Below are 14933 nucleotides of genomic sequence, written 5' to 3' on the forward strand. Positions count from 1 at the left end.
CAACATATGACACTGTTCACGTCCCTTATCTACCCTACCAGGCATGATAGCAGTATTGAATACGAAGAAGACTTGTTTTCTGTGCATGCCGTTCTACCAGTCACAAAAAATTGCAACTCTCCCGTAATCATTTACATACGCCCGTTGGTATATATGTGTTACATTGTCATCCAACTATGTCTTCTGCGTGTTTAAATTTTTTTGTCAGGTAGTGTATCTGCGTCCTACAGAAGGCTACTTCCCGGATATTCAAATGGTTCAAATGGGCCTGAGCACTATGAGACTACTTAAACCTAACTAACCTAAGGATATCACACACATCCATGCCCGAGGCAGGATTCGAACCTGCGACCGTAGCGGTCGCGCGGTTCCAGACGGTAGCGCCTAGAACCGCTCGACCACTCTGGCCGGCTCCGGATAGTCCTTGTTGTACACTGACACCAGAGATTTTTGAGGTTACCTTCGTCAAATGTAATTCTTTACATTCCATAAACCATCGTTCACACTACTCATTGCGAGTAATCTCTGGGAAGTGGAAATAAGTCAAAGGTGTATATTTTATTTAAGCATAATCTAATTCGTGTAGATGATGCCCATGATGAGAATGTTGTTGCCTGCTAATAATTACCACTGTGCATATCTCCAGGGTGTTAACGAAACTGCCACAGACAGATGCCCAGGGCAGGCGTGTGATCCTGATGAACGTGGGAAAACTTCCGGCAGGAACAGTTCCCGCCGAAGCTGCCTTCCGGACCAACTTTCTGGGACTCGACATATCACTTCTGGAGGACGACGAAGCCATCATCTGTGGTCAAGTGGTCATCCAAGACATGAAAGACATCACGCTTGGCCATATGACTGCCATTACACCCTACTTCATGAAGCGTGTGGCTACCTGCTTCCAAGTAAGTGAAAGTGGCTATCTTCGGACAGCGCGTCTCTGTATTCGTGTCGAGTACCATTTGCATCGGTCACGTCCAGTGGTCCCTGGAACTTCCTACACATTATATAGGTTGGTTTACAGCACAATTTTTATATTAGCTATAATTTCCTGTCATCTGCCTTTTCTGTATTGGCTCTACAGTTACCGCACTCCATTCCCTCTTAATTTTACATCTTTCCCGCCTCCCTGGAGGTCACCATATCCGTAATTTCTAAGGTATTCTACACGGCTATCCATAAAACTTGCAACTTCACGATGACGACATGCACATGATTTGCATTTCATCTCAACGGCACACCCTTGGGCGGGAATAACACCATCTACATTCTGATGAAATGGGAGATACGATACTGCGTGAAGAGTTTGACAGAGCACTGAAAGACCTGAGTCGAAACAAGGCCCCCGGAGTAGACAACATTCCATTGGAACTACTGACGGCCTTGGGAGAGCCAGTCCTGACTAAACTCTACCATCTGGTGAGCAAGATGTATGAAACAGGCGAAATACCCTCAGACTTCAAGAAGAATATAATAATTCCAATCCCAAAGAAAGCAGGTGTTGACAGATGTGAAAATTACCGAACAATCAGTTTAATAAGCCACAGCTGCAAAATACTAACACGAATTCCTTACAGACGAATGGAAAAACTAGTAGAAGCCGACCTCGGGGAAGATCAGTTTGGATTCCGTAGAAATACTGGAACACGTGAGGCAATACTGACCTTACGACTTACCTTAGAAGAAAGATTAAGGAAAGGCAAACGTACGTTTCTAGCATTTGTAGACTTAGAGAAATCTTTTGACGATGTTGACTGGAATACTCTCTTTCAAATTCTGAAGGTGGCAGGAGTAAAATACAGGGAGCGAAAGGCTATTTACAATTTGTACAGAAACCAGATGGCAGTTACAAGAGTCGATGGACATGAAAGGGAAGCAGTGGTTGGGAAGGGAGTAAGACAGGGTTGTAGCCTCTCCCCGATGTTATTCAATCTGTATACTGAGCAAGCAGCAAAGGAAACAAAAGAAAAATTCGGAGTAGGTATTAAAATCCATGGAGAAGAAATAAAAACTTTTAGGTTCGCCGATGACATTGTAATTCTGTCAGTGACAGCAAAGGACTTGGAAGAGCAGTTGAATGGAATGGACAGTGTCTTAAAAGGAGCATATAACATGAACATCAACAAAAGCAAAACGAGGATAATGGAATGTAATCGAATTAAGTCGGGTGATGCTGATGGAATTACATTAGGAAATGAGACAACTTAAAGTAGTAAAGGAGTTTTGCTATTTGGGGAGCAAAATAACTGATGATGGTCGAAGTAGAGAGGATATAAAATGTAGACTGGCAATGGCAAGGAAAGCGTTTCTGAAGAAGAGAAATTTGTTAACATTGAGTATAGATTTAAGTGTCAGGAAGTCGTTTCTGAAAGTATTTGTATGGAGTGTAGGCATGTATGGAGGTGAAACATGGACGATAAATAGTTTGGACAAGAAGAGAATAGAAGCTTTCGAAATGTGGTGCTACAGAAGAATGCAGAAGATTAGATGGGTAGATCACATAACTAATGAGGAAGTATTGAATAGGATTGGGGAGAAGAGAAGTTTGTGGCACAACTTGACCAGAAGAAGGGATCGGTTGGTAGGACATGTTCTGAGGCATCAAGGGATCACCAATTTAGTATTGGAGGGCAGCGTGGAGGGTAAAAATCGTAGAGGGAGACCAAGAGATGAATACACTAAGGAGATTCAGAAGGATGTAGGTTGCAGTAGGTACTGGGAGATGAAACAGCTTGCACAGGATAGAGTAGCATGGAGAGCTGCGTCAAACCAGTCTCAGGACTGAAGACCACAACAACAACAACGTTCTGGATATAATGAATGATTATACAACCTGTTCATCGTTCGGAAACTGCACTTGAATGGTAGCAGTCTTTGAGAAGATCGTGTAATGCCTTGCATGTGAAGGAAGATCGTCATCCACAGAGGTCCGCTAACCTTTTCGTGTCATAGGCTACCTGCCAATTTTTCTGTTTTGTGTACGGCCCCTGCCTTACTGATTTTTTTTTTCAAATTCATCAATTTCAGATTTGTTTCTGGCAGCTGGTACAGTGCTACTTACTTTGCTAGGTTTCGCTGTAGAAGCCAGAGTGAAAATGTTTTTAAAAAGTTGAGCGTTATACATTTATTAATTTAAACAACACAAAATGCAGATGTGTTACAATTAACAGACAGATGCTTTTAGTGGGGAGTTGAGTCGAACCAGAAGTTTTGTTAGCAAATCTGGCTTCAATTTAGTTATGTTTAACCTTAAATATCCTCGGCCACAGATTTTCAAGTTTGCGAAAAAGAAGAAAGAAAGAGAGAAATATTGGCAATCCAAACTGAGCTGAAACCCTTTCTCATAGTAGCTCATAATGCAAGGTAAGTAAAGGTATGTCTCTCTGAAGCCAACTGCTGATATCCCTTTCTAAACTGTACCTTCGGTTCTTGTTTTTTTTACTGCTTATTCCGATCAGTTTTCTTATAATATGATATAACTGCACGAACTAATAATTCACTGTGATATTTCTATATTTAAAACACCTTCAAACCTAGTTTCAAAGTCTCTGTGAATGTTTTGTTTCATTAGTTTCATTCTAACAAGAAAAGCTGAAATTATAGTCTTTTTTTTGTCAGATTTAAACTCGCACCTTGAACTGCAAATTAACCTCATTAAATTTAGGGTACAAATCTGTTAAATAAGCAAGATCTGTTTTCCATTTAATTAAATATTCTTTCAAAATTGGAATTTCAGCATCTAGAAACAGTCTCAAAAAGTGAGAAAAATCTTATCAAACATCAGCCTTTTGACAGCCAGCGTACTTCAGTGTGAAACGGTAACTGATCACAGTTCTCGTCATTTTCTTCACATAACTGTCTACATCACATAGAATTCAATGCGTGACTTCAAATTTTGTTCTCTGCGTTAATGTCAAATTGAAAAGACTGATGCAGTATACCACTCAGATTTTTGGCAACTAAGGGTTTCGGCGGATGACGCAGTTTATTTCAAGCACTCTGGGTACCTTTTGTTTAAACTGACTTGTAAATCCACGATAGCGCCTAGATATGTCAGGTGCTCCATCTGCTGCCTCTTAGACTGTTTGATAAAAGGATCACTTAGCCTATGAAATTATCTTTGACATCATTAAATACTGATTGACCTTTGGGGTCTGTTGTCACTGTTCTCGCGATGATAATTTCTTCCTAGATTTCTTATCCTACAACAAAACTAATATACTCCAACAACAATGCTTCATAATCAGGTGAAGTTGATTGGTGCTCAAAAGAATTCTTTTGAGTATATCATAAGCAGGTTCGTGTGGGACAGTCTTTAAAACTTGTTCAGTGGCTGATAAAATTAACTGATCTCCGACAGTATGTGGTTTTCACATTTTGCTATAAATAGCGAGATAATGACGGTATGTTTTTAGTAATTCCCCACTATGTTATCATCGACGGAGAGTGTTCATCAGAGACAAGAATATCGGCAGGAGTGCCCCAGCCCAGAGAATCGCGATAGGACCGTTATTAGTCTCTATATAAATGATTTGGAGGGCAGGGTGGACAGCAATGTGATACTGTGGCGTACGGTAAAGTGTCGAAGTTGAGTGACCGTAGGAGGATACAAGATGACTTACACAAAATTTCTAGTTGGTGTGATGAATGGGTGTTAGCTCTAAGTGTGGAAAAAAGTAATTTCATGTGGATAAGTAGGAAAAACAAATCCGTAATGTTCCGATACAGCATTAGTAGTGTCATGCTTGACACAGTTAAGTCGTTTAAATACATGGGCGTCACGTTGCAAAGCGATATTAAATGGAACGAGCACGTGAGGATTGAGACAGGAAAGGCGAATGGTCGACTTCGGTGTATTGCGAGAATTCTAGGAAAGTGTGGTTCATCTGTAAAGGTGACCACATATATGACACTAGTGTGAACTGTTCTTGAGGACTGCTGGAGTGTTTGAAATCCGCACCAGGTCCGATTAAAGAACTTCGAAGCGCTTCAGCAGGCTGCTATATTTGTTACTGGAAGGTTCGAACAACACGCATGTGTTACGGAGCTGCTTCGGGAACTCAAATGGGAGCCCCTGGTGGAAAGGCGACGTTCTTTTCGAGGAGCACTATTGAGAACATTTAGAGAAGCAGCATTTTAAGCTGACTGCCGAACGAATATACTGCCGCCAAAACATATTGCGCGTAAGGATCACAGAGACAAGGTAATGAAATGTAGTATCAAGAATTGGATCAACAATCTTTATTGTAGCAATCATCATACAATTGCAATTACATGAGAAAGAGTGGTTACAAATCGAGCAATTATATTCAGAGCTAATATAAGGTAATACAAGAAATTAGGGTTCATAAGGAAGTATTTTCCCTCGTTCTACTTGCGAGTGCAACAAGAAAGGAGTACCAGTGGTATAGGGTACCCTCCGCCACGGACCGTAAGGTGGATTGCGGCGTTTCGATATAGATAGTTTCGTAAGTCGTGCCCTTCCACTAACATAAGCGTATACCACTCTTTTCAACATTTATCTCCGTACTCTACACCTAGTAATCCTCCACTAATTGTATAAAAATTTAATTTATGTTCTTTCGTCTTCTTCATTACCACCTACAATTAGCTGGTCGTCTGCAAACAGTAGACTACATATACTCCAATTTCTCACTTTAAAACATTTTCTTTTATTTTTGTTGTCATGTGTGTTTAGACTGACTTTGGTATCGATTGGCCAACATAAAGCTATCTCGGAAATTGGGCACCCCCTGAAACATTAGTATTAATATCAGACAAATGCTGTTCAGCGTACCGATAACAATTTTTTGGTGAATTTTGTAGCGTGTTGTAAAAGTTCTCATATCCGTAGAGTCTCAATCAGGTCTCATCCCAAGAAAAGAAACACTTAAGTTCCACACGTCCTGATGCCGTTCATTCATAAACCTCTTGAGTAACTGAACACAGACAGGTTAGCCTGAAAGATTTATTTTACACACAACAGAAAATTTATAAGGATAAACAACCAGGTCCTTTTTGATAACACTCTCTTTCGACACTTTTAATCCCACTCGCACAGCTAACCAACATTTGATTTTGCTGGAGTAATTTCAAGGCTATTTTTAACTTGAGAAACGTTTTCTGTCTTCAGACGCGTTTCATATAGTTTTCTAATGATGTCTTATCTATTTAGCTGACGTTGTCACTAAATACCGACATTATTTTTCTTAGGCAATTTTGTTGTGACCATACCGTAGAAATATCATTTCTTTCTTGCCAGTGCTAACATCTGCATCCGTATAACTCCTCGTCCAACACCAGGTATAATCTGTAATATACACATCAGTCTTTATCACTTCCAGCTGTTTTCGTCTTTACTAATGCCACCACCACTACTGAAATGCATGACATTTATCGTACCGCTTGTCAATTTTCTGCCGAATTTCATCTTTCTTCTTTATCTTTGCTTATACCACACGTCTTTAACTGTTCTTTAAATACTCATAGCCACAGAAATTGTTACACCTAGACGGAGAAAAGTGATTAGCAGTAGCGTTTGCTAGATAGTTAAAGATCTGTAAGAACAATAAGTAAGAGTCAATTTGTTGTGTGTAGGCCATACATTTATTCCCCTATACATTACACCTCAGAATAAGATATGAAGACATTTTGTTTACCACCTAATTCGTATTTCTAGTTACTTTGGGCAAAATGCTGTCATTCGTAGGGCGTGAAATATAAACAACTGATGATAGCACAAAAATTGTGCCGGTTGGTGCAGTGCATTTCGAATTTCATAAACCCATATGTACATGAAATACATAACGCTGGAAAATCTGATTTCCATAGTTTTATGTTATTCTAAACTGTTATGTTTTGCACCTGTAAGATATCGATGATTGTCGAAACAAGTTTCAGAAACATAGATACAATCATATAGCAATTCTGATTGTAAACACAATGTTGATTTCAAACTTTAATCAGTGGGAGTTTTGGAAAACAGTCTAAGGTAGTAGTTTCAGTGTGCTCTGATCATTCCTGCGACTGAACTTTCTCACGTAGTTCTAGCACATTTACACGTTTCTGAAACATTTTGGCGTTTGCAATCACCTGGGAAACAACAAGTTATCGAGATATAAAACTGCTATTTTATGGAGATTTCCAGGACAGGAGTAAGGTACTACGAGCGATTTTTTTACCTTTTGCCGTGGGTGCGGTGGGAGATGAACAGAGGAGATGCAGATTTATTTCTTTTCTCCGTGAACTTAGAGAACTGAACTGAGACGAGATGATGACGGATGACAATACACTGAGCAAAGTATTTTCAGATTTCTTATCGTTGTCTTTTAGTGATATTCACCCTGTTTGTGACTTGTAACACTGTCATGAACCAATCGAGATCTGAAGCTAGCTTCTAAGGGTCGAAATCGCCGATGTCTCTGAAATAATTAACCAGTTCTAAATCACAAACTGTAACTATTTCTCTGCAACTCAGTATGTCTGGTATTGTTGTGCACTATTGTTCTGACTGCTGCAGCAACTTAACCTGTAATTCACTTGTAAGTTTGTGCACGATTGCATTTATTTGTCTGTGTGTAACTTGTGCAAACAGTTGTAAAAACAGATTGAAAGGAGTCAACTTTGCATTGGAAACTGCTAGATCTTTTTTTTCCACTGAACAGTTAACAGCACCATAGTGCTGCTGAGTTAACGAATTATTTGCAAGAGATAACAATCTTGACTTTAATGGGAGGCTAATGCTTGTTCTGGCTTTTTCAGGAGGCCTACCCTCTGCGACCCAAGGGAACGCACGTAATAAACGTTCCTCCTGGTGTCGAGAAGTTTATTAGCCTGTTCCAGAGCTTCATGAAGGAGAAGCTGAGACGAAGGGTATGTATAACTTCAGTCTTGAACTGTTTTATCCATGTCGCATATCTACATAGTGGCGATCAGCCATCAAACTGACACGAAAGGAAGAGCTAGAACCCTTCATATTACATCTTCGAGTTTTATGAGGCTAAAACTTTTTTCCAAGTGTCGTACATATCCTCAGTGGCTCTTAGTGAAAATTTTGAGTTTATTCGACATGAAAGTCACTTCAGTGAACAGAACTAATGGTTTGATATTTACGCTGTCCACCTGTCAAAAGCCTGAATGACAAGGCTTTGCAGGCGGACCGCTATGAGACTTGCACGAAGAGAATCAATGAGGTTCTGGAAGATACCGACAGGGAAGTGGAGTCACAGCGACTGCAATGTTGAGACCATCTGCGCTAGGTAGTATGTTGTATGTTAACCGGGGACCTAGAAACGACGGAGAGGCTCCGTCCCCACCGCAGCCGCAGTGGCTCGCGACCCCACGAAACCTCCGCCGCTCCACACCAAACCCAGCGTTAATGTGCGGTTCGGGCCCCGGTGGACCCCCCAGGGAACGTCTCACACCAGACGAGTGTAACCCCTATGTTTACGTGGTAGAGTAATGGCGGTGTACGCATACGTGGAGAACTTGTCTGCGCAGCAATCGCTGACTTAGTGTAGCTGAGGTGGAATAAGGGGGAACCAGCCCGCATTCGCCGAGGCAGATGGAAAACCGCCTAGAAACCTTCCGCACACTGGCCGGCTCACCGAACCTCGACACAAGTCCGCCGGGCGGATTCGTGCCAGGGACCAGGCGCTCCTTCCCGCTCCGGAAAGCCGTGCGTTAGACCGCTCGGCTAACCGGGCGGGCTGCGCTAGGTTTCTCGGCCGAGGATCCATGGTACGAACAGACTGATGGAAATGGCCCCATTGATTCTCTATTGGGATTATAACCGGGATGCCTGGTGGCCAGGAGGGTACGGTAAACATATCCGATGACCTTCTAATCACGCACCCACACTACAAGCTGTATGAGACGTTGCATAGCCCTACTGGTAGATGCCACCGTGCCGAGGGAAAACAAACTCATATATGGGTGGGCATGGTCCCCCAAGGATAGATGCAGACTTGTTTTTACCCACTGTGCCTTCCAGAACGACGAGATCACCAAGGGAATGCCACCACGACACCGTCCAAGCCATAGCCCTCCCTCCTTCAGCCTGGATCCTTAGTATGATTTTTGCAATGTGTCTGATTTCAGACGTTTCACACCATACACGCCAACGGCCATCTGTCGGATGGAACATAAAACTTGATTCACCTGAGAAGGCCACTTGTCACCACTCAGTAGACACCCAGTTGTTGTACTGGCGTTCAAATGCCAGCCTCCGTCGCCGAGGAACAGTGGTCGGCATGGGTGCATGAACGAGACGCACGCAGCGAAGGCCCATACGCAGAAACGTTCGCTAAACGGTCGTTGAGGAGACCCAGTTGGTTGGCCTTGGTTCATCCGGGAGGTCAACTGATCAACAGTTGCACATATCCAGAACGAGATTTTCACTCTGCAGCGGAGTGTGCGCTGATATGAAACTTCCTGGCAGATTAAAACTGTGTGCCCGACCGAGACTCGAAGTCGGGACCTTTGCCTTTCGCGGGCAAGTGCTCTACCATCTGAGCTACCGAAGCACGACTCACGCCCGATACTCACAGCTTTACTTCTGCCAGTATCTCGTCTCCTACGTTCCAAACTTTACAGAAGCTCTCCTGCGAACATTGCAGAAGTTTCATATCAGCGCACACTCCGCTGCAGAGTGAAAATCTCATTCTGGAAACATCCCCCAGGCTGTGGCTAAGCCATGTCTCCACAGTATCCTTTCTTTCAGGAGTGCTAGTTCTGCAAGGTTCGCAGGAGAGCTTCTGTAAAGTGCTTCGGTAGCTCAGATGGTAGAGCACTTGCCCGCGAAAGGCAAAGGTCCCGAGTTCCAGTCTCGGTCGGGCACACAGTTTTAATATGCCAGGAAGTTTCAGTTGCACATATATTCACTTGTACACATCTCAACAGCAGACGTTCACCACTATGGCACGTCGTGCGCCACAGTTGCCTCGGTGCCGGTTTTAGATAGCGTCATTTCGCCATGCGAGGTGCACGTTAAATACGGCGGCACGTGGTTTACAGACTTAACCGCTTCGAAACTGCTTCCAGCCTTGGCCCGAAAGCTAAAGATCATGCCCCGCTTGGACGTCAGGTAAATCGCTCCATTTCCACATTAAGACAACAACTGCACTGTTTTCCACGTCCCCCAGACGCGCGTAATATATACCCCACTGCTAGTGCTTCCACTCGCAGGCTGAGAGGTTATTGCACGTTGATGTCGAACATGGGCGGTAGCTGGAATGACCACAACCAACATATGACGGGTCATACTGAATGTAACTAGAGTCCTGTCACTTAAAAACGTAAGACTGTTTTCAACCCGAGTGTTCTGCTTCGTGCTTTGTGCTTTAATAGGCACGACCCTGTTGGAAGAGGTGTACCGTTGTCTTCCTCCGACCTTTGAAGTAACTTACGCGGCCACTTAGTGGGGTCCTACAGCTTAACGTGGGCTCCGACCCACGGGCCAACGTATTCCCATCTCACAAAGAATACGTCGTCAGAATTCCAGATTTGTACAACTCAGGGATTCGACCGCTGGTTTCCTGTTTCTCGTGCCCATTAGCCTATTTGATTTCGTCTAGCTAGCATTGCACGATTTGAGAACGAAGGCTATCACCAGAGGCGCACCCTTGAGGTGTGTGGAAATAGCAACACGAGCAAAACAGAATCTAGGGAGTACTTGGCTTATCACGCCACAGAGATATACACTGGATTAAATTCACTGAAATGAAATAAATAGAGTGAATGGAAATGAAGTTAAAGAGATGCGTTATTATAAAGCGATATCAACGAAAACCATACAGAAATTCTGAACGCGCATCGTAATGAATATATCATGTCAAATGAAGCGTTATCATAGATTTTTGTCACTGCATACTCATTACATTTCACGTTCCGCATATCTGAGTGGTTTGCAATGACATCATATTAGTAAATATATTTATTTATTGCATAGTTTAGTCCACAGCATGAAACTTGTCGTAATACGATGTTTTAATTTGAAATCTTCCAAGTGAACTACTAATAATTTTATTATGTTTCGTACAATACGCCTGTTTCGACAATACTGTCATTGTCAAGCGCACACGCGAATATTATATATGTACAATGAAATTAATTTTCTTTGGCGATATTTGTATATGAAGTTAATTGTACATGTATACTTACATTCAGCTGGGCGAAACATACATCCATCACTGATGAATCTTTTTGTCAATTGTAGAAATTTTTTATAATGGTAAAATATTTGGTAGCTAGTTGACAGTTCTCGATGATATTATATGCTTACAAACTGGTTATATCTAGTCAGTGGTATTGTTTGAATTCATAATACTAGGAAGACTCACTATGTACATACTACAAGAACTGGAAAAAAATGTTCTCACGACGTACTAACCGGGCAGCCCAACTTCCAACATAAATATTGCCTTGAAAACTTTATTGATATTCTGGAATATGATAGCAGATAAAAAATAAACAACTAAAGATCACATAAACAACTAAATTATATGCAGTCAGACAATACCGATGACTATATATAACAACTTTGTAAACGTACAGCCTCATTGAGAAATGTCAAGTAGCAGCCAAATTACTATGTGAGTTTATTTTACCATCATAAAAACATCGACAATTGACAAAAGGATTCGTCACTAATGCAGTCTGTACGTCTCGCCCAGCTATGCGTAACTGTACACGTTCAGTTGACTCCATATATAAATATTGGGAAAGTAAATGAGTTTTACCAGCTGTTATATCTGCAGGTGTACTTGAAAATGGTAGTACTATCGAAATAGGCGTACTACACAAAGAATAATAAAACTAATAGCAGCTAACTTTGAATATTCATTTAGTGAATTTAATTCAGTTGATACATATCCTCTGTGACAGGGCAAGCCACGATTCTCCTAAGACTGCGTTCCCTCAACCGTGTTATCATAACATACAATGTGTGGGATTTCTTTGCAGAAATCATTGCAGGAAAAATTGAAGATATTCAAAATCCGCGTCAGACCTGGATTCATGCTCAAGTAATGCTCATATATCCTGCTGGGTAAGGCGACTACTTGCAAAAATCAGGAGACAAGGGTTCAAGTCTCGGTAGGATACAAGTTTTCAACCACCGCGAATCCATCTTTCGATAGATTACGGTACGACAACTTTTACTATATCTTTATGTCGTAGGGATAACACCCTCAGCTGTATCTGTATGTCTTACTTGATTTGAAATTGAGTCTGACGTTACATTACACCATTTTCGGATCCTTGAATTCAGTAAATATATATTTGGTCATAAAACGTAGTGTAAAACAATCTAAACTTTCTTTTAAACTGGTCATTAATTGACAGCATTAAAATAAAGAACTACAATTTCTATATGTACACGTGAGTGTATGATCCCATTCTAATGGAAACGCATCCAGCATGTCGCAAACACACTACCCGACCTTAGCTATATGTTACATTTCAAGTTTTTAATACTTTGATGATCACATGGACATACCTGGAATTATTTTCAGCTATATGTTACATTTCAAGTTTTTAATACTTTGATGATCACATGCGCATACCTGGAATTATTTTCTTTGAATGGAGTTAATGCAGATCAGTATAAAAAGTAACTTAAGATAGTTTAATACTGCATTTTTACATGAACTATGAACCGTGGACCTTGCCGTTGGTGGTGAGGCTTGCATGCCTCAGCTCAACAAACAGCTGTATAGTAGGTGTGCTGCCACAACGGACGGGTATCTATTTTTCCCGAGGACATGCTGCTCTACTGTGTGGTTAAATGACGGTGGCATTCTCTTGCGTAATAAATCCCAGAGGTATCATAGTCTCCAGGCGGTGATTACCTAGGAAGATGTCGTCATCAGGAGAAACAAAACTGGAGCTTCCAATGTTAGATCCCTTAATCGGGTAAGTAGGTTAGAAAAGGGAAATAGATAGGTTGAAGTCACGCGTAGTGTGGCTTAGCGAAGTTCGGTGGCAGAAGGAAAAGGACTTATGGTCAGATGAGTATATGGTTATAAATACAGAATTAAATAGGGGTAATGCGGGAGTAGGATTAATAATAAATAAGAAGACAGGAACGCAGGTAAGCTACTATGAACAGCACAGTGACTGCATTACTATACCCACGATAGATACTAAGTCCACACTCACCACAATACTACGAGTTAATATTCCATCGAACTCCGCTGATGATGAAGAGAATGAAAAAATGTATGATGAGATAAAAGGAACTATTCAGATAGTTAGGGCAAAGGAAAATTTAATTGTGATGGGGGACTAGAATTCGATAATAAGAAAAGGAAGAGGAGGAAAAATTGTGGATGAATATGGTCTGGGGGAAAAAAATGGAAAAGGAAGCCACCTGGTAGAGTTCTGAACAGAGCATAGCTTAATCATCGCTAAGACTTGGTTTAAGAATCGTAAAAGAAGATCGTATACGTGTAAGAGACATAGAGACACCATAAGTTTTTAGATTGATTAAATAATGGTTATACAGAGATTTAGGAACCAGATTTGAAACTGTAAGACATTTCCAGGGGCAGATGTGCACTCTGATCACAATTTATTGCTGATGAACTGTAGATTAAAACTGAAGAAACTGAAAATTTAGGAAATTAAGGAGATCAGACGTGGATAATTTGAAAGAACAATGTTGAGAATTTTAGAGGGAGCATTAAGCAACGACTGACTATAACAGGGGAAATTAATACAGTAGAGAACGAATGGTTAACCTTAAGAGATAAAATAGAGAAAGCAACAAAGGAGTAAATAGGTAAAAAGACAATGCCAAGTAGATATCCTTGGATATCACAGGAGATATTGAATGGAACTGATGAAAAGAGAAAATACAAAAATGCACCAAATTAATCAGGAGAAAGAGAACACAAAAGTCTGAAAAATGAAACTGGAAAGAAGAGCAAATTGGCTGTCACAAATGGCTAGAGGAAAAATGTGAGGATTTAGAAGCATATTCCGCTAAGGGAAAGATAGATACCGCCTACATGGAAACTAAAGTGGTCTTTGGGGAAAAGAGGAGCAGTTGCTTGAATATCAAGAGCGCAGCTGGAAAACCATTGGTAAGTAAGCAAGGGAAAGCTGAAAGGTGAAAGGAGTATACAGAGGTCCTATGCAAGAGAGATGAACTTGAAGGCAATGTTATAGCAAGGGAAGAGGACGTAGATGAAAAATAAATGGGAGCTACAGTACTGCGTGAAAAATTTGACAGAGCACTAAAGTCCTAAGTCGAAACAAGGTCCTCTGGTTCAAAAATGGTTCAAATGGTTCTGAGCACTATGGGACTTAACATCTGTGGTCATCAGTCCCCTAGAACTTAGAACTACTTAAACCTAACTAACCTAAGGACATCACACACATCCATGCCCGAGGCAGGATTCGAACCTGCGACCGCAGCGGTCACGCGGTTCCGGACTGTGCGCCTAGGTCCCCTGGAGTAGATTACATTCCGTCAGATCTTCTAGTAGCCTCGGGAGAGCCAGCCATAAAAAAACTATTCCATCTGGTGTGCAACATGTATGAGACAGACGAAATAACCTCAGCCGTCAAGAAGAAAGTAATAATTAAAACTCCAAACAATCAGTTTAATAAGTCATGGCTGCAAAACAATAACACGAATTCTTTACTAAAGAATGGAAAAAACTGGTAGTTGCCGATCTCGGGCAAGATCAGTTTGAATTCCGGAGAAATGTAGGAACGCGCGAGGCAGTACTAACGCTAGGACTTCTCTGAGGACATAGGTTAAGGAAAGGCTAACCAAAGTTTATAGCGTTTGTAGACTAGAGAGAGCTTTTGAAAATGTTGACTACAATACTCTTTCTGAAATTCTGAAGGTATCATGGGTAAAATATAGAGAGCGAAGGACTATTTACAACTTGAACAAAAACCAGATGGCAGTTATAAGAGTCGAG

At 41.3% G+C, this 14933-nt stretch overlaps 1 protein-coding gene across 1 annotated transcript in view; it reads left to right on the plus strand.

Annotated features, from left to right (window-relative positions):
- Positions 1-14933, plus strand: part of LOC126419550 (alpha-tocopherol transfer protein-like) — a 66888-nt gene that overhangs the window by 26050 nt on the left and 25905 nt on the right. Inside the window, exons 3-4 of the mRNA XM_050086740.1 lie at positions 647-905; positions 7762-7872. Coding sequence (XP_049942697.1) covers positions 647-905; positions 7762-7872 — 370 coding nt within the window. The remainder of the gene's footprint in view (positions 1-646; positions 906-7761; positions 7873-14933) is intronic.

This window comes from Schistocerca serialis, chromosome 9 (assembly GCF_023864345.2).
Source record: "Schistocerca serialis cubense isolate TAMUIC-IGC-003099 chromosome 9, iqSchSeri2.2, whole genome shotgun sequence".
Classification (NCBI taxonomy): domain Eukaryota; kingdom Metazoa; phylum Arthropoda; class Insecta; order Orthoptera; family Acrididae; genus Schistocerca; species Schistocerca serialis.